The sequence below is a fragment of the Haliotis asinina genome, chromosome 9, assembly GCF_037392515.1.
Source record: "Haliotis asinina isolate JCU_RB_2024 chromosome 9, JCU_Hal_asi_v2, whole genome shotgun sequence".
Classification (NCBI taxonomy): domain Eukaryota; kingdom Metazoa; phylum Mollusca; class Gastropoda; order Lepetellida; family Haliotidae; genus Haliotis; species Haliotis asinina.
In genome coordinates this window covers 54,862,822-54,884,975 of record NC_090288.1, presented here as the reverse complement: position 1 = coordinate 54,884,975, position 22,154 = coordinate 54,862,822, and the positions used below count along the sequence as shown (strand labels likewise).

General features: G+C 39.8%; 1 protein-coding gene across 1 annotated transcript in view; it reads right to left on the bottom strand.

Moving 5' to 3' along the window:
• LOC137296119 (ETS domain-containing protein Elk-3-like) overlaps positions 1 to 2,674 on the bottom strand; it is a 29,599-nt gene extending 26,925 nt beyond the window's left edge. Inside the window, exon 1 of the mRNA XM_067827808.1 lies at positions 2,604 to 2,674. Within this exon, the coding sequence (XP_067683909.1) occupies positions 2,604 to 2,658 (55 nt within the window). The 5' untranslated portion in view covers positions 2,659 to 2,674. The remainder of the gene's footprint in view (positions 1 to 2,603) is intronic.
• Between the last annotated feature and the right edge of the window lie 19,480 nt (positions 2,675 to 22,154).

Genomic DNA, 22,154 nt, shown 5'->3' with positions numbered 1-22,154 from the left:
CTTTTCGGGTACATAGCTGTTGATGCTTCTAGGCGTTACGAAATGCCATGACATTAAGCAGCCTGTCGGAGCGTACATCCAACAAATGATCACCACATCACACAGTGCTTCCAGCACGTCAGATACTGTCAAGGATCACCACCAAAACATCCAAGTACATTATAGTTGTGACGTATTTGTTTCATGATTTGTCAGGTCGTTGAAAGGCTTGCTTTTTTCAGAATTATGGCATTTTGAAACAGTTCCCCTGGGTACAAGGAACAAAATATGTTTAAATGTGAATTTCCGTTCCATATCCGACCTATACGCGATACACATGTATTCTGCTCTTATCCACCAGCTGATTTTGATCTCTGTCACAGTTGGAAAGATTCACAGTTGGTTTCAGTCTTTTGACTCCTGTATCACATATGCATGTCGACACAGGGTATCCAGACATTAATCATTTCAAACTACGGTCGCTGACAACATACTGGACATATTACTTGCCAAAATTGGGTATTTCATGGAACATGAGTTTCTTGTCACTAATGCGGACATAATGTCTAATGTCATTCTTTTTATTGTTTCGTTGATCTAGATTTATAAAGTTTCCGTGTGTTTCATAAATAGACTTTACATCAAGGTATTTGCATTAATCCGCATGGACCCATGAAGGTCCCGGGGTAGAATGGGCCTTCAGCAACCCATGCTTGCCATAAAAGGCAACTAACGGGACCGGGTGGTCAGGCTTGCTGACGTGGTTGACACATGTCATCGGTTCCCAATTGAGCAGATAGATGCTCATGTTGTTGATCACTGGATAGTCTGGTCCAGACTCGATTATTTCCAGACCGCTACCATATAGCTGGAATATTGCTGAGTGAGGCGTAAAACTAAACTCACTCACTCACTAATCTGCATGATGTTAATCCGACAGGCACTCGTTCAGCCCTATTCTGAAGGCATATTGTTACTTGATTGGTGGCTTGTTACAGGGATATTCCTTCTATGATAGAAATGAATTCCAGGACAAAATAAACCAAACATATGAATAGTAATGTAATCATTGTCACATCTAGTGTGTTCGATATGTTGAAGTAGATACATTACAATGTACGTAGCATTCCTTCTCACACGAACACACGTTTGTTTCTTCTCGGTTATGGTTGGTTGAGTTCCATTTCGTCTAAATCACATTTCGCCTTCAATCTATTTTGACTACAGAAAACATGTTGGCGAATAGGAAATAGAAACTGCATCCCTATTCAGAGAATGGACTTGACTTTGTGGACTTAGGGAAGGTAAGTTTCACAATGTATGAGTGAAAGGAAAGTATACCATTGTCCTTAAAGGGTCAGCTTATTATCAGTGTTTAGCTAAGCAGTTGGCATAACGAAATGGGAACATGCCGTCTTTCATGCCAAGTGTTCATCAGAAAGAAATATATCGTCAAAGACTTATTATAGAGAAGGACAGTTAAAGTGAGAAAGTCACAAATTTTGTATCATTAATGTTTGAGCAAATGCTACATGGATCTGACAGCGATTGCTGCCACAATACAATGCAACGAAATCATAGAATTATTTACATTACATATTTATTCGAAGACAGAATTGATGTCAACAGTAAGTGTGACATTCTAACGAGTATGCATCAGTTACCTTAGATTTGCACAAGTCTCTAAGGTAATGATTAATAATTTAAATGGTATTTTCTAAACAAATATAAATAACAGACTGGGCTATTAGACGGTGGGTCTTTCCTCTTTAAAGTATACCATAGATGCATTGGTTAAGTCCTCAATACAACCTTGGAGCAAGTCTAGTGTTACTTTAAGTTTCCACAAAGAAGGACTTGTTATTTTTCTACGTGTACAGACCCATTTCACAATGGCGACACAGCAAATCTGTTTGTGTACTGCAACAACGAGAGGAATGCGCTGATATTTGTCATTTAATTAAAATGATATGTTTCAGTCCTGGCTATTTCATATGAAGTAATACATTTACCATCCACACATCATTGTCTTATTCATAACCACTATTTGTTCAGATGAAAGAATATTTCCATGTTCCAATAACTCTGTGATCAAAGCTATCATTTGTCTCTTGTGGTTGTTAGACTCGTCTTGACGCAGAACACGCCAATCTTCTTGAAGTCTAATTTCATTTTTCTTAATATCAATTCAATCAAAATTTTGGCTTCATGCCCAAACTATCAAAGCTTGTTTTCTTTATCCTATTTTAAATTCTTGTTGAAGACATTAACAGACAGGTAAACATGAACTGAAACTGCTAAAAGTGGAAGCACTTTCGTTTGAAGCTAGGATAATTAAATGAATTGCGGATGTCAGCATATATACTGCATATGCCTGTTGAAAAATTCAAAATAAATTCGTGTCCATTTCAAATGTAAAAATTTGCTAATATCTTAGTATCCTTGTATTAGACAGATAGAAGCATGATTCCGGCCGTAGTTAACTTTAATGTTAGTGTTAGTACTTTAAGAAAACATGAATATTTCCGAATGTACTAGGAAGGGATGGTTTACAGAGCAATATAAATTAAAAGATTTGTTGCTAAATTCTAAAAAAAGAACTTGAGGGTAAATAGATAACTTACAATCGAGGCGTATATTCCGTGGAGTGGTGAAAGCATTGGATTTCCTGCAGGGCATACAAAGCTGAGATGGTGATCTCAGCGAGTTATATATGTATCTTGAACGATGCATTGTTAAGGGATAGACCACCCAAAAGAAGAGACATCTGACTAACTTAAGTATCGTGTGAACGAATATATATATATATAATGATACATATGTCACCCTATGCAAATAGTCCACTCAGTGTCATTTATTGAAAAAGAGGCAAAAACGCTATCACCTGCAACGTGAGCATTGACGCATGCGCGAATGATGTATAGATATACAGAATACATTAGTCGATCAGACGTTGGACGAATGCTGTGTGAGGTGTGAGAACAGGTGTGAAATGCCGGAAGTGGCGCAAGGCACGACATATCACAGTGGTGACAGCGCATGTCACTACCTCCCTACCGTTGCAATACCCGCTATCGTCTTCCGGCCCTTGGACAGAGTTTTCCTCCGGCTTACATACAATTTCCATAATAGGTTCACGATTTGCACTGCGTATTCCGCGATTCCTGCTGGAGTAACTTACCTGATTCCAATGCACCTTTTGATATCTGAACCGTTTCCTGACAGTGTAGGCCTGGATAAGCGATCGTGACCCTGTTTGCACATATTGTATATACAATGGCACTTAAGGTCCACAAATGCCTCAAATTTGTCTATTTCTTAATCTAAAATCAGTAACATGTCAGACCTTGTATTTCGCATGCTTCATCGTACTTCACCTTCTTACAACCAAGAAATGTAAATAAATAAAGAAACTGTTAAAAAGCAATTGTGTACTCTTTAGACTGTTTCGGATTACATAAGCGCATTGAAAACAAACCGCTGTGTAGCTGTTTACTGTTAGGCGTCTGGCTGCTCGGTGCAAGGTCTATGTGAGTTTCCATGTATACAGTGACATTTTCGCAGAGGTGAAATTGTGAAACAAAAGTGGAAAGAGCCTGACAAATCAAATTTCTTCAATGTCTTACGAGAACAGAAAGCCTATGAAAGAAAAGGTCACCTCGTTGAACGAAAGTTTCTCTCTCACACACACGAAAGAATATAGACGTTGACAGACGTATGGCGATAATACTGCTCCATGATGCGCTCATGCGGATTTATTCCACGCACATAGTTATGCAATACAAGACATGACGCCACATTCGACATTTTCATCATTATTAAAAAGTCTTCCCTGATCTCTTATATTTCCGATTTCTGTTATTTATTTATTCTGTTTTATGGGTCTTATTTATTTCATCAAGTGGTAACAGCTGATACAGTTGTGCACTCAACCAGATACGTTGTTGTTTTAACCTGTCTGACTATTGGGACGCCTGACAAATGGGAGGATACGATTTTTGCGACGGTCTGCAAATTGTACAGTGATGAACATCATGAGCATCGATATACGCAATCCAAGTAATACGCAAGTTCAAATACTAATCATGATTAGTACGTATACCCGTGAGTAGGTATTGAAATCCAATACAGACTTTTTTGCGCCTGAAAAGTATCATTTTTTACGTATATATGGAACAGACAAAACAGACCTCAACGTCGTGAGCATCGACCTACGCAACTTGGATACAATGACGTGTGTCTGCAAGTCAGCGACTCTGACCACTGGATCTCGTTAGTCGCACCGTTGAAAAACATATACATGCAGTTGAAGAAAAATTCGAAGCCGAATCTTCACGGGTAGATTTGCTGAAAAACAAAGTTACGTAATACTACTCTCACTCACACACTTGCACAACACAGTTGATGAGTGCTGCCAAACGCCCATCCTCTCGGAAAATAGTTATAGCAGAATAGGACATATACTCGTGGAAACAAATAAAGGAACGCATGAAAGTATAAGTGTTCCTTCACTCTTCTCCCGGCTTCTTTACAAGGTATGTATTGCACTGTCGGTTACATTATGACAATGAATAAAAGAACACACGTACTTTCCTGTGTTCCCCGATTGTATCCTTGAGTATTCATATACATTTGCCTATTCTTAAAGTATTTACTGTATAAGGTGTTTGCTATACTTTCGTGGTATATATAGCCGGTGTTTATATTAGGGTAGGATGTTTGTCATACTATTTGTCGTGTTACAGTTTGGAATAATTAAAGAATATGGGAGTGAACTATAATGGCATTCCTAAAATGTAGGATTTTAAGGGACGACGAATGTGTGAATATTGTTGTCAGGTCACGTTCCCATGGAGATGGTCATGCACAACGTCCGTCATTTACCCTTCTAATATCAAAATGGCCATAATAAAAAATGCCTTCGGGCTCTGCGTGGCTGATTGCCGTGGAAGATGAACAGTCGTCATCGGGTCACGTGACCGGACGGTGTTGATGACACTGTGGCCACCTTGTTATTGTGAACACGTCGTGTCCTTAAAGATTCGCAAGTCTTTTTCTATAGTTTGCCCTGTTTTCTTTATTTAACAGACGTTATGTCCAATACAATCGCCAATAGTGACCAGTGGTGGCTCAGTGGAGATACAATTTACGTTATATATTTGTTAATCAAGACGTAAACCTTAATGAATCTACCTACATTTAAAGCGAAATACATAAATATTTTTATTAAACTTGCACAGTTGTATCGCCTTTCGCCAGACGGAACGCGCTGACGGGTTACTAACCAATACTGTTTATGGTCATTCTGCACATGGGGACAGATGAAACTTGATTACTTTTCTCAAGCTGCTAGATGTATATCTTATTATTAGAAACGAGGTCCTTAAGCAGAAACTCCCCGAGCAGAACTAACTGATTGGCTGTTTCGCTGCCTAAACGCTATCATATATTTAGGAAATGCCGTACGTCACACATAAAACCTCAGTATTAATGCTACGAATTTTGTGCTAATGGTTTTTGAAAATCAAACTCCATATCATTTCAGTGTGTAAATATAGTAGGATTTGGTTACAGATTTTGATATTAATCGTCTCTAATTTAATCACGTGAATCGAAACATTCCACAAGTGCATTGCGGGGCCAAGCTAACAATGCCACGTGAACACACCCGAAGTTTGATTTCGCTGGTCAAAATGACGTGAGGTGTTTTCTGACCAAAAGCTGAGACTTTGTTTCCACTACCAGTGTCAGCAGAAGCCTTGAAGCCACCCTTGACTGCCAAGTCTGGAAATACTGGGCTCAAGATACAGAACACGACGTGAGTTGGCGGCGTGATGTGACGTCGCCTAGGAACGAACACGAGCTAGGAAGGGCAACATCCGGGTTGTTGTTGACTGGAGTGTTTTGCTTAATGCTCTTGGCCGACGAAGATGCATGGTTTTCATTACAAATGCACGTTATTGAGCTTTGAGAGTCTTTATATACATTCAAAAGTCTAAAGTGTATGTACAATCAGCACCATATTTATATATCCAATTAGAATTAAACTGCGTGTGGTTAAACTTGGGAATGTCTAATAGGCAGACAGTACTGCAGTTGTATATAAGAACGAAGACATAAAATACGTTTAGCGCATGTGCTCTGAGGGCAATGACTTGTCCACACAGATAGATTACAAATATCAGGTTTTATGTATTTCACACACCATCACCGGTAGTCATGGAAGTCATTTAGTTTTATTTTCAGGACACGAGTATCTTACTAAGTGCAAGTAGACACAGGTGATGACTCAGATCACTGATGGAAATATCTGGCCAGGGTCCCCATCGCCAAACGTTCGTAGTGCCAGTTAAAGGTACTCCGTTGTAAACGACCAAACAGAGTTACACATAAACTTGGCTCTGTCTTTATAAATCACAGCACAGCTTAAGGCGAGTACCAGACCAAAAGCGAGCAGTTGGACCCCGTTCAGCATCAGTTCTAAAGAAGAGTAAAAACGCCCTTCAGAACAAACAGATCTCCAGGCTTTTCCAGTCGTGCAGCAAATCCTTCACAAGACAAATACTACCATAAAATAAAATAAAATAAAATAAAATAATAAAAAAAATTTATGCAGTTTTATGCAGGTTCTGCATCTCATACGGGTATCACATGCTTTCTTCTGTTTCGTCTGGGTCTTGATCCGAAGCGTTCGTATCGATACGACCTGTCGTATCTCTGTAATTATCATATGCTTACTTATGTAGGGCTACGAACGCTTTGCGGATCGGAACCCTGAACTCAAAGACTGCAGTGAGTGAGTTTGGTTTTACGCCGCACTCAGCAATATTCCAGTCATATGGCAGCGGTCTGTAAACAATCGAGTCTGGACCAGACAATCCAGTGATCAACAGCATGAAAATCGATCTGCGCAATTAGGAACCGATGACATGTGCCAACCAAGTCAGTGAGCCTGACCACCCGATCTTGTCATTCCTTACGTGGCAAGCATGGGTTGCTAAAGATCTATTCTACCCCAAATCTTCACGAGTCCCAAAGTTTGCAGTCTTTCGGCGATTGTTATTTACGCTTACATTTTCCATTTGCCAAATCCAGGTGTATACTTTCTTTCGGACGTCAGTTCACCCTTAACAGTCAGCTTACAGGAACGCGGTAAAAGATGCTGAATCTTTGCTTTGAGAGAGCCTCGTTCAATGTATTTATGCTGGTCATATTTTCTGATCCGTTGACCGAGAAGTCACCATATAAGGTGAGGTGGTACGTTCCACCCAGCACTTTCTCCACTTCTCGGCCACCACTGAGGTGTAACTGAGTGATTGCTGCAATAAAACACGATCAACACGGAACTAACTGCGCCAAGGAGGAAAATATTTTCTTAATCATGATAATAAAATGATAACCACTAAACAGGTGTCTGATGGACGCGTTTATGGAACTGCGTGTGCGGGTCTGGGAAACTCTGGTCGAGAAGCCTGGAATCTAGTCAACACGAACCATTGTAGCACTTTCTCAAAAATACGGAATGTATTTACTCATACACATGCACACGCAAGCGCGCACGCACTCACAGATGCTTACACCATTCACACACACATAAATGTCATCAAAATAATTAAATACGTGACACCAATTATGACTTTAAAATATTAAAGCAATTAGCAACTAAACAAAATACCTTTACAACCAAAATGGCAGTCTAAATATAAGATCTTTTAGAGAGTTTAAATCTTCATTTTAGCCGGTAGCTCAGCACCACTTCGGATGATACCTCATGCAGCTCTGTTGATATCAGTAGTGTTAAAAAGAACATCAATTAGATAAGAAGATGCAATATGATTCGCCTCTCTTGAAATACTACATTTTAGTATTATTTATGTCTCCCAGTGTATCAAACTGCTTAAGCGGTACCAGTGAATAAGTGAATGAGTTTAGTTTTACGCTGCACTCAGCAATATTCCAGCTATATAGCGGCGGTCTGTAAATAATCGAGCCTGGACCAGAAAAGCTAGTGATCAACAGCATGAAAAGCAATCTGCGCAACTGGGAGCCGATGACATGTGTCAACCAAGTCAGCGAGCCTGGCCACCCAATCTCGTTCGTCGCCTTTTACGACAAGCACAGTCGCCTTTTACGGTACGCATAGTTTCCTGAAGGCCTGTCCTACTTCGAACCTTCACGGGTCGGCAGCAATGAAAGCAGTAACACAGTTATTAGTGCAAACCGTATTTTACTAAAACCCTCAACTGCAGAACTCTTTTAAAGGATACCAGGAACACTCCACAGACAGAAACTCTGAAGTCTCTGCTGAAAACCCATCTGTTCACTGCTGCCTTTCTGTAAAATCAATATGAATTATTTCCTTCTCCAATATTAATTTCCACAGCGTCACTGATCATTTCTACGGCGATATTAAGCGTTTTGTGAAAACATTATTGTTGTTATGTTGTTTATTGTCTGTCTTTCAGAGAGTTAATGCTTGTGGCAACATTAAATCATGTTCCCCAGTTCACAGACGGTGGATGTTAGACTTAATTACAGTTTGTTAATTTTTCTGCCTCTTGAAGACTTGCCTCACCTGTAGACCGATACAATGTCTGTAATCGCATATTTGCTCCACAGATGTAATGTTCCAGTAATGCTTCATGCATCCGGCCATTTGCTCACCTAGATGATCGTTGTTCACCTGCAGCCCTCGGTTTACTTTGTAAGTTAGGGTTCGTTCCAAAACTTGATCAGAACAAGTCGTAAAGCCACCATTTGTTTTAGGGTAACACATCTCCAAATTTGACTACCTCTGTCCAGAATGAACAGTTGACCTGCATGTGCACATCCTTAGGGCAGGAACATTTGAGACTGTTTCATGACCTTCTACTTATTTTAAACTCGGAACCTTCCATTGTGTCTGTTTTTTATAGTGGTTTTGTATGGACATTGAGATTGTTTTCACGTTTTCATTTCAAACGCTTACGATATCTTGCGTTTGTGCTGTTTGTGCATTTTATCAGTGGATATCATTTTATCCTTTTTTCCACGTCGCATTAGTCAATTTCTGTAAGTAAAATTTCAATTCAATCAAGGCATGTCCACTTTCCCGACCGTTAAGTCAAAAGAAATGACAAATAGACAACAGCTTAACAATGTGCTGCTGTCACGCCTGGATCTTATATACTCTTCCAAAAAAGTAGGGGAACTGTACTTTCAATGTACGATTGTCGAAAATGGGAGATATATGATACTTAATCAATGTTGATACAGCAATAATGGATGTTTTGAGAATGCATCACCTCATGGATTTCATTCAAAGCAAAGCTTTTCGTTCAGTTTTCCCCCTTGTTTTCCCCCTTTGGAGTATAACACAAAAGTTTCAGGTTTACAATTTTCAGTCAATGGTGTGTGATTTGACCCTGAAAACCCTGACCATGCACAGATGCAAGAAAATTATCGAAAATAATGGTCTACAGTGATTTAACGACCTGCCTGAAAAACGTCAAGATTCATAATGACACCCCATGCTCGTGTAGGAGGCTCCCACATTGTGGACGTGCTTCCCGTGCATTTTGCTTGCGTGTGGTGATAACTTGAAATGATGCTGCATACACAAGATGAATGTCATTGTAACGTTCCTTAATGGGTTTTCTTTCTACCAGACTTCAAAGTTCAGATTTCCCTACTTTTTTGAAAGAAATATATAGAGTGAAATGTATAGAAATAATTGAATGTGTGATCTCAGGTTTGATAAAATGGGTGTTAAGGTTTACCATTTGTTGGCTTTGAGTTCGTCGTCATTAGAAGTAAAATGGTTTTATTGCATATTTTAGTGGGCTGATCCATCGAGCGTCATTTGTAAATCAATGATAAAGTACGACAGGTCGTAATGTTAGAACGCTTTGTGGGTCGGGAAAGTAAGCCTAGCTTTTCGAAGCTCTCTTAGTGCTAAGACAGTCTTAAGTGCCATACATCTTTAATTAACGAACGACGATCTTCGCTCTAACAGAACTTCGAAAATCTAGACCCTAGTCTCATATTAGCTTCACAGGCCCAACCTCCTGTCACATACGTACCGTCGCACCGAATACAGCAGTTACCAGCCATTAGCCAAAAATATTGGTGATTCCCACTGGCACTCAGAATTTACCCAACTAGCAGTTTCAATTAGGATCAACACCTTGTTTCTACGACACGAGTAGATGGTTCTCTTATTTCTGTGCGATGCAGCGTTGTAGCAAAATATTCACATGATTATATTCATATCTGGATTAATTAAAACCTGGAATAAATGAGCTTCAAAATCAGCATGGATGAATCTGGCATAGCGTAGACTATTCTTTAGGGTTTAGACAAGCTCCAGCCTCTGTCATCGCTCATTACATTGAGACAAGCGGTTGTGATTTCACGGATACCCAGCTATGCTGGAAGAAGGGCAGTGCTGTAGCCCAGTAGTTTAAGCATTCGTTCGTCAAGCCAAAGGTCCGGGTTCGTTTCCCGACATAGGTACTATGTGTGGAACTCATTCCTGGCGTACGTGGAATATTGCCAAAAGCGGCGTAAAACTCAACTCACTCATCTAGTCACAAATTCAGAAGAAATGATAAAGTTAGGTAAGTGTTGTTATAACTGACTTTAGAGTTACTACCACTGCTACCATGATATTTCGTGTATTGTACTCAGTCTGTCATTGAATCTTGTACCTCTACTGTATTTTGTACTGCCTTTGTAATTACTTCGCAGTGATTTGTAAACTTACTAGGGTTTTACAATTGTGTTCTAAACCGTTACTCTGTTGTTTATTGGATTACAATGATTTCTGCCTTAGTCTGTTGTTTCAGTTTGTAAGTCGGCACGTGGCACATTCAGTTAATATTCTTGATGACGGATTCATTAAGAAGGTCAGTTAGATTATTTTCGTTTTTTAAATGAATTTTCTCAATTTCAGACTTGAAGCACTCATGAAAACCTGAGTCCACATTAGACTTACAGTATAGTGACAATTCTAAACATGACGAGTTACGTTGTTCCGCAATTCTTCACATGGATGTTGTCATTTGGCATATTATTCTGCTTTCATGTAACATGTAACATCTATTTTGTCGACAATGCTCAACGGAATTTGTTACATCAGCTAAACACATCATCGTATCCCACTTGCGTAAATCGATGCTCATGATGTTGATCACTGGCTTGTCCGGCCCAGACTCAATTATTTATGGACCGCCGCTGAAGCTGAATATTTCTGAGTGTGGCGTTAAGCAACAAACAAACATATTTGGGTTTACCACTTGATTGTCTGGTTCAGACCCCATTTGTTTACAAACAACACAGACAGCTGTAATACTGCAGAAACACATGCATGTCTGCTCATTATATAGTCACACTTGTACAGATTCCTTATGAATGCGGAAAGGGTTTTGTTGCTTCTATTCATAAGACGAGGCTCACGTGTGAATTAACGGCCATTGTACACAAATACAACAACATGCCGAGTTGTATACGTTCATACGCGTCTTGATATCCATATTGACGAATTATTATATGTCTCATTTATCTGTCACGGGGTATTAAACAGACACATCTCGTGGCACTGTAACTGATGAGGACGTTAGTATCTGCCGACGATGCCGACGATGATGTAGAAGCCGTATGTTTAATAGCTCTGTGATGATATTCCCAAACAAAGGCGCCGTTTATCTTTACTAAAATAACAGGTTTCAACTTGGTACCAATGTTGCATAAAAAAGTATACGGATTATATTTGTCCACTGACACAGTGACACATCGATAAACACAAAACGCCAACGCAAGCCAGCCTCTACTATCCAGCGTAGGCGTGGGCGTTCAAGGTTAATTTGTGATGACGTGACTGGAAAAATGAAATCTGTGGTGACTCCATGTTTTCCTCTATCCATCAGCATTTCTCAAACAGCTGGTTGAAAACTTTGTTTTTGTTTGTTTTCAGCACCCCTGTAATACGCCGTCAAATTCCAGGTTAGTACAGGCCTTGACTTCGTTGACACATGTTATTCTAGTCAAGTTGCATCGAACTATCGATGCTCATGCTGTTGACCACTGGATTGTCCAGTACAGACCCGATCGTACGGCGTTAAACAACATGCGAACAAACAAGCAATTAGACAATATAAAATAGTAAGTTACAAATAACAAATCGACTATATCTATATTTTTGCAGAAACTTTGTTATTTCCCGTAACGCCATAAGTGAATTTATGCTCATGTCGACGGAACTCACCAAACTTCTGGTTGAAAACAGAACGAGGATGTCCGTATATAATACACCAGCAATGAAAAAAACCACATGTGTTTGTGTTTTATCCGTACCACCATCAGACACGACCGTAATAAATAAATAAATAAATAAATAAATAAATAAATGCGTCGACTTGACAATTTGTGTAGTCATTTGAAGGGTGGGGAGGGGAATACGACGTTGTTTGACAAACTCTTGCACTGGTTTGTATTAGTACAATGCCGTATTCCCATCAGTGCAATAAATCAAACGTAGAAGTATGTTACCGGCTATGTTACATTTCAGTGTTATAATGAATCAGTGGCAAGGGCATTATCTGTATTTTAATTAAATCCTATAAATATGTATAAACAGTCACCATCCGCACAGTCGTTATTCGGGTATGCAGTCAGGCCATCGCCCGATCCCCATTTCAACCTTTTACAGGAAGCCTTGCATCCCTTCACTGAACTGCATTACAGGAAAGTCAGGACGCATATTGACACATGTGACGATAACTGGTTCGGTGAGATCATCCTTGTGTTCTTTTTCTTCCCGATTCTGCTGACAATCATGCACAGTATCTTTTGTTTCCACACCGTGGCCTATCCTGGCTATCAGATACCCGGATGTGAGGAGCACTGTTATCATTCAGAACCTTCCTCTTCCTTCGTGTCAGCTCGGGTTACACACGCGATTACATCTTGACATTATTACAATTGTTCTAAAGTTGTTCCTTTTTTTAAGTTTGGATTTTACTGTTGAATTTAACTGATAATATTTATGGTTGTAAAATGTAAAAATGTATTTATCTTCTTTAAATAACAGATAACTGGATTTCAAGACAAAATAGGTTGAAAACATTGGTCAGACTCAAGAATTATTGACCTAATCTCATTTCCTGTAGGGGCTGTTGGAGCACGTCTTCGGCGTGACGAGCGAACACTTTAACCACTAGGCTACCCGCCGCGCCAAATTACTTTCACCGCATCTTAAAAAACATTGAAGACCCCGTGACCAGTTATTTCCATCAGTATCACGGCGGTATGAACATTTTGACCCCAGTGCACACAATCCGGCCGGTGGGTTAGCCTAGTGGTCAAAGCGTTCGCTTGTCGCACTGAAGACCCGAGTTCGATTCGCCACAAGAGCAATGTGTGAAGCCCATTACTGGTGTCCCCCGCCGAGATTTTGCCTGGATATCGCTAAAGCGACGTAATACTAAGCTAAATCACTCACTAAGACAACCAACAGCTGCTACATCCGGGTTATGAAGAGGCTACCGGTATCTGGTGATTGACTTTGTTCACACATGCCACTGTATCGTGCTTGGGTAGATCGATGCTCATGTTGTTAATGACTGGATTTTCTGGTTCATACTCGATTATTTACAGGCCTTCGTCGTGTAGCTGAGATATTGCTGAGTGCGGCGTTAAACAATCAACTAAAAACCAGCCAAAGCCTTAAAGAACATGAATACAGATGGCATCAGCAAGCACGACCGCTTTTCACCCAGTACAGTTCTACTGTCCCCTCTGTATGGCTGTCTGTGTATATGGCTGCCGTGTATCCAACGGTGATACCTCGTAGCGTACCCCGGGGTTGGGCATGACTGGACTTCCGGGAGGTGACAGGCTCCATGGAGGGTTACCGTTACGTCAGAACTGACACATGCACGTGTCACACAGACACACACCTGCATCCTCTAAACACCTGCTTAATCAAAGCAGATATAACTTCACGTTAATGTTTCTTTCTTTGTGTTTGTAGAAGTAAATATCTACGGTAAGTCATTTGAACAATACGTTTGGTTTTCTATTGTAGTTACACCCAAAGGATACATCAGTTGAATGTTCGTGACCAAATGAAACAGTAAATACGTTACCGCTCGGTACAAGGGTTACCCATGCAGCTAAACAATTTGAATTCATTGCCAAATGATTTCTGGTATAGCAGCTTATATTTGACAAAACTTGTACTGCAGAAAATAGAGGCTATTGGAGATTACACCATATAACAATTTGTTTGCTGTTATGTGCTGGAACTAGCAATATTTCATCAACTCATATGTGAGGTTGGTCTGCTGGAACTAGCAATATTTCAACATATGACGTCGGTCTGCTGTTTATAGATCTCCCTGGAACCTGAAAAGCTGCTGGTCACGAAACATGTATAAAAGCCGCACTCGGCAATGTTCCAGAGAACCAGTAATTCAGTGAGCAATGTTCCACTCTGTCTTGGTGAGGTTTAGTCAGCAAGTCATGGTGCTTGATTAACCAGTTACTGAGAATCTGCCCTGACCACAGGACAGGCCCAGATTACTGAGAATCTGCCCTGACCACAGGACAGGCCCAGATTACTGAGAATCTGCCCTGACCACAGGACAGGCCCAGATTACTGAGAATCTGTCCTGACCACAGGACAGGCCCAGATTACTGAGAATCTGTCCTGACCACAGGACAGGCCCAGATTACTGAGAATCTGCCCTGACCACAGGACAGGCCCAGATTACTGAGAATCTGTCCTGACCACAGGACAGGCCCAGATTACTGAGAATCTGCCCTGACCACAGGCCCAGATTACTGAGAATCTGCCCTGACCACAGGCCCAGATTACTGAGAATCTGCCCTGACCACAGGCCCAGATTACTGAGAATCTGTCCTGACCACAGGACAGGCCCAGATTACTGAGAATCTGTCCTGACCACAGGACAGGCCCAGATTACTGAGAATCTGCCCTGACCACAGGACAGGCCCAGATTACTGAGAATCTGCCCTGACCACGACGCATGCAAAAGTAAAAATACACACCTATGATATATCAACAACAGTATTAGTATATGGTAGAGTCGAGGCACCAATGGACACTGACTGGAACAAGAACTGGAAGAAATACAGAATAAGTACCGATATTCTTAACACTAATAACGGGAGTAAACGGAGAAGTGCGTCGACAAATAACATGCAGACGATGTTGTAACAATAGTGCTAGAACTAGGTAAAAAAGAAACATCAGACAGTGTCGGTAACACGAATAGAAGACGTATTTTTAGGAAGGAAAAAAGAAATACAAGTAGTCCTAGAAAGCAGGAATGAAGTAAAAGTAACCGACTTCAGTCACACGAACAGAAAACATAAGAAAGAAGAAATGAATTAAAAGTACACGGTGGTAGCAGCACGGACAGAAGAAACACCAGAAAGAGGTAAAAAAGTAAAAGTATACGATGGTAGTGACACGATTAGAAAGCGCTAGAAAGAAGTAAATCGATATATTTCATGTGTCTAGTGATATATGACGCATCTGTCATCGAGAGATGAGAAAAACCTGATATGATGAATATGTGACGTTCTTCACGCCACGAGACGACAGATATTTCATATTTCACTACACACGTGAAATATTCTATTTAATACGCTCCCAGTTTTGTTTGGTTAAGGTAACATATTATTAATACTAGAAATTCCTATTAACGAAATCCAAATTCTTCCAACTGTTATCTAAAGACTGCTCCCTTCTTTGTTCATCCACAGAGACAAAATAAAATATAAACAAAATATTTACTGAGCCAACACATATATCTGTATCGGTTGATATGTTTTTATTTATATCCTGAGTAAGATCAACACTAATAATAATACTCGTCAAATGATCAGTTTGGTCTTAGTGTAAATATGCATGGATTTTTGAAGATCAAGTCAAACCCGGATCTTCACGACCCACCTCTGACGACAAGCGGGGGTTGCTGAAGATCAATTCTAACCCGGTTCTTCACAGACTGAGTGAGACGTAATTCCGATTGGGAAAAATTTGTCAATTATTAAACATCAGATTAATTTGGGATGAAAGCTCGAGCTGATTTAAACGTGAGACGAAATGCAGGTTGTGTTTGTTGATCTAGCACAGGAGGAGCATGTACGAATTATTTTACTGTATAAATGAATACTAAGAACACAGTTAGGGATCATTTATACTTGTCGGGATGGTTTGTTTTTGTTTTTTTGTGTGTAAAAGTGCCAGTTCATGATCCCTAACTTTTACAGTTCAGTATATATGGACTGGGTTCTGTTAAAGTAATTAGTTCACAAGCAAATAATCTGGTGAACAGGTAATTGATGTGAACTCATGCTTTTATTGCAAATATGGGTTGCTGAGGACCTGTTCTGGCACGGATCATCACGGGCCGGGTGGGTTTTGAGTGAGTGAGTGAACAGGTGGCTATTGAGTCAGTGAAAGAGTTAGTAGGTGAGTGCGTGGGGCAGCGAATATGTCGGTGGGTGCTGAGTGAGTGAGTGTGTGTGTTGAGAGAGTGACTCGGTGGGTGGGTGACTGGATGGATGTTGAGTGAGTGAGTAGGTGTTGGGTGGGTGAGTTTAGTTTTACACCGCTTTAAGCAATATTCCACCTAAAACGGGCCTCAAACATTGTACCCGTTGTATCCCCAAACAGGTGGAAACTTTGACCGAAGGAACGCCAACCCTGGCGATGACAGTTTGTAAATTGCTTAGAGGACGAAAATATCAAAACGTGAGCAGACTGTATTCACATGCACTGAGTGACAAAAACATTAGGCATTAACACATCAGGCATCAGAAATTGAGGATTGTCTCGAGTACACGGAAAAAGCTGCTGTTGAATATTTATGTATCCACGGCAACCGGAGTACTTCCGAACAATACAGTTGAAGTACCTGTTTTCTGGAGAATGCCTCCGTAGCTGTCATACAGAAATGATAGGTTTTACAAAGCTGTTTCTGTTATAAGTGCAATACAAGATTAGGACTTAATGTGTTATGCCAAACAATAGGTCTGCCAAATATACCAGTCACATGCGATGAGAACATTAAGGCACTGTGTTCGTATGAAGTGGATATAGTTTATTAATATAAACACAAATATAACAACACGCAAAAATAATAGCACAGCTATACATAGTATACAATTAATTTCCGTGACGCACCCGTTTTTACATAAATGAGGATTTTATATATATTTTCATAGAATTCACGTTCCTACACAAGGGTATAATGTCTGCACGTGGGTTTTCGAAATACGTTTCAGATGTAAGTATATGATATTGAAAGTTTCCTCCTTTCCTTTCCTTTTCTTCAAGATGCGATGGGGGAACCTTGTAGTTTAAACGTTCGCTTTGCAGATCGAAGATGTGGGTTCGAATCCCGACATGTGTACAAAGTCCATTTCTGGTGTTCCCCGCCGTGATGTTGCGGGAATAGTTCTTGAAAACGGTATATATCTAAATTCATTCACACACTGGCTCATTGCGTGGTATCGTAAGCCCGAAGTCGAAGATGAGACGACAGATTATGGTTTAGGGGTGGATGGCAGATATTGCGCTTGACAACAAACACGTAACTTCATATGGTTTGACGCTGCACGCTGTAGTGTGCCACGTACCCTTGAATATCCCGGTTAGAATTGGTCTTCAGCAACCCATGCTTGTCGTAAGCCATCGACAAAATGATCGTGTGGTCAGACTCACTGATTTGGTTGACGCGCGCATGTCATCGCATCCCATCTGCGGACGTCGATCCTTCTGATGTTGATCACTGGATTGTCTGGTACAGACTCGGTTATTTACAGATAATATAGCTGGACTACTACCGAACACGGTGTTAAACAGACAGACAGACAAACAAACAAACAAAAACCCAACAAAACAAACAAACAAACAACGCAAAACAGGACAATCACTATGTCATCGTGTACGAAACCCCTTCTGAAGTGTTAGTCTTTTCTCTTTTCTGGTGTGAAATAATCAGATAAATCAGTTTCTAGCGCCTGAAACAAAACCCAGATTGCTCTTGGAAATTTTACTGTTAATATTACATCAATTCGTTCAAAGACAGACATGAACGTAGTTGAAGCGGTTTTTGTGTGTCAAATCATCTAAAAAATATCTGGAAAGTAATCCAGAGCCTCTAATTTTCATTTGTAAGTGAAGATATTGACACCTGTATGTCTGCTGGTGTTGGGGTTCAAGGAATGTGTGCGTGGGTTCCTCAAATTGAAATATATCCAAACAATACAACACAAGTAATATTTTACGAACGTTTCTCAAATCACAAGTGTGGGAGAAAGTTCAGTTTTACGGGTGACACCAGAAAAGGACTCCACGCGTTGTATCCATATGGGAAAATCGAACCCGGGTTTTCGGCGTGATCCGAATATCGGATGATTCGATACCTATTACGGTAAAACGGGTAACTAAACAGAACCACATATAAAAACCTTTCGAGACCATGACAAGAAACTAGTGACAGAGCATGAGCAAAGATGCCTGTCCAATCCGCAGCCGGCTCATCTTACAAGCATGGGACAGTGCAGACTAACCGTAACAAACCACAAACCATACAAACAAATACTGTATAACACATTCCCCATCCAAACCATACGTGTACACGCAACACGTCCGTGAAGCTTAGGATCTCGAATACTTGGTGAGTTACAGATTATTCAGAAGCGTAGCTACTATTGAGAAAAAAACCCCTGGCTTACACATGATTCTTGCTAAAAATGTTGGGCAAACTTTGATGGAGTGAACAAGTCATCACAAAGCTGTTTTCCGAACAATCATATCATGGAGTTGCGTCCCTTCGATAGCACAACGAATTGAGTACTTGGCTTATTGTTCACCTGAGGACGGTGTATGTGGAGGATATCAGGTATATTAGCTGGTATGTATGGATGGTTTGCACTTCATCTTATACAGCTGACATTCCATTTTAAAGGGATGTTACCCCTCCTGGACAAAACAAAATGAGTATAAAGGCAAGATAAAAATCTAATACAGCAAAATTTGTACATTGATAATATGCTCTATGTGATACTAGACACCTGCATACAAGATGTGTTAAACTGTCCAGAACAAGTTATATGAATAAAAGTTACACTGTTTTAGTAGGCTCATATATATAATTCTAAATAAAGAGTTGTCACAGATATTTACCATATTACCATTAAAAGTCAAGAAATCTGGTAATAAAGCATTGTAAACATAATGTACAAATATGTACAAATAAAGTTTCTTTTTACAGAAAAAGCTGGTTTCAACATTTGGTTTCAACATTTCACTGTGGTTACTGTTTCTGATGAATATTCTGAGGATTCAGATAAATATTATGAACTACATAATATGGAGTATGGCCAATATAGAATCATGTTTCAAGCTAAAAAAGATTCAAGGAAACCTAGTTTGGCAAAGATCTGAAATAGATAACCTACATACATTAAAACGCATGTGATATTTGAAGCATTATGTAAAATTAGGACAAAAATTGAGAGATCCATGCTATTGAACAATTCACCTGTCCACTTTTTCAAAACTGTGCGGTTCTGTTACATATTTATATCACTTCGGCAGTTGCAATCCCAACAAGGAGAAGTGAAATGGATTTTAATGTTTCATTCAAGAGTTTATCACGCCTATTATGCGCCAGATGGAGAGATGAGAGGAACCCTGTTTATCATGTCGGTACCGCAGTGCAGTGAGCGGGTGCATTTGCGTTTGAATATTAGATAATTCTAAAAAAAAATAAAATACAAAAAATAATAATACAATAAAAAACGGGTGAAAGTGGAACCTAATATCAAAAAACCTTTCGAGTCCATGACGAGAAATTAGTGACTGAGAGCATGAGCAAAGACCCACACAATCAGATCCCCACAATCAGCTACCTCACAGAACCTGTCCACCGAATCCCCAGCCAACTCATGTGACAAACATTGAACAGTGTAGGCTGTTTGTATACCAGACTCAATACAAGTTCTGTATAAGATAATCTCCATCCAAAACATACACAGTCATGCAACATGTTCGGAATAACGAGGTACAGGCTAAATAAAATAACTCTGGTTTATTTGTACGTTAATGGAGTGTGAAAAACAAAACAGAAAGAGAGTAGGTTAAATAAGCATGTGGGAGTTGCGTCCCTTTAGTAGCATTCCTAACCAAACCAAAGCACGATACCGGTTCTCGGATTTCAATACTTGAAGCTCTCACAAATGTGGATTGGTACTGACAGCAGTGTAGATGAGACTCCTGAGGCGTTTGAGAAGATATATGTGCGAGATGTAAGTGTGTGGCATGAATGAATGAATGAATGAATGAATGATGGATGAATGAACGTCCATTTTCTCCATATGTTCAAAGATGACTAAAATCATCTATGTAAATATCTAATTAGTGAGTGAGTGAGTGAGTTAAAATTTATCTTCACACCGGCAATATTTCAGCCATACTGTGACGAGAACAATTATTTTCATAGATAACAATACACTTAAATGAACACCTAAATGAAATATATTCATATTGTTAAAATCTGTTAACGAAGGACAGTAAAACAACTAGAATATGACAATTTGAATTAAAACTAGCATGAAAATTTAAAACTAATATCACTATTTAGACAATACAATATAAAAACAGGCTATAGATCGCCAACAACAGAAGGTAGATCACCACACTAGGGACCATGGGGACTTACAGTACCTTTGCTACCTGCATGGACCCCAGCCGGATTTACACCATCCCATCAGCCGCTGGCGAGTGTACAAAATGCTAGCCAAAATTAAAACAACAAGAATACTACGATTAAAATCCTGGTAAGAATGAAGATTTTTATGGATATCAACTTCTTTATGAGAGAACACAACGTTTCGGAGTTAATGCTTACTCCTTCATCAGGTGATTGAGAAAGGGATACAGAGGTGTATTTATATGTACAGGTAAAACAATAACAAAGTAACAAGTGGAATGAGTTAACGAAAGCTAGTATAAACAAGCACTGATAGGAAGCCGATAGTTAAGATAACAATGATGGAAGCCAATGGTAATGCATTACAGTTGATTGGATATGTTTACATAACATGATTGGGGATAAGGATGGAAGCCAATGGTGATACATTACGCATGATAGGATGATGTACATAACACACGATAGGGGGTGAGCATGTTTACATGAGGGTTGGTGATGTACAAACACAAGTATGTACTCGGGTAGATAGGCTATACATGAATTACATAGATAGAATGTACACAGGTAGATGAGATTAATTTATCAATAAGTCCCAGGCACTTGGTAGGTACACTCCTTGGTCGCGGTTGATGGCTGGTTTCTGTCTCCGGATCTCGATGGCCTCTTGCAGTTTCCTTTGGCGCCAGTTGTTGTTGTTGGTAGATAGTATCCTAGTGTCCTCCCATCGAATTGATACTATCTACCAACAACAACAACTGGCGCCAAAGGAAACTGCAAGAGGCCATCGAGATCCGGAGACAGAAACCAGCCATCAACCGCGACCAAGGAGTGTACCTACCAAGTGCCTGGGACTTATTGATAAAATTAATCTCATCTACCTGTGTACATTCTATCTATGTAATTCATGTATAGCCTATCTACCCGAGTACATACTTGTGTTTGTACATCACCAACCCTCATGTAAACATGCTCACCCCCTATCGTGTGTTATGTACATCATCCTATCATGCGTAATGTATCACCATTGGCTTCCATCCTTATCCCCAATCATGTTATGTAAACATATCCAATCAACTGTAATGCATTACCATTGGCTTCCATCATTGTTATCTTAACTATCGGCTTCCTATCAGTGCTTGTTTATACTAGCTTTCGTTAACTCATTCCACTTGTTACTTTGTTATTGTTTTACCTGTACATATAAATACACCTCTGTATCCCTTTCTCAATCACCTGATGAAGGAGTAAGCATTAACTCCGAAACGTTGTGTTCTCTCATAAAGAAGTTGATATCCATAAAAATCTTCATTCTTATGTATTTTCACTTCTAAATGACATTCAAAGACTTAAAATCCTGGTAGACTTAAATTTACAGCGAATGTTTTGGCACCTACGTACCCTCTCAGGAGGACAATTATTTTACAATACTTCAACCCCCGTTGA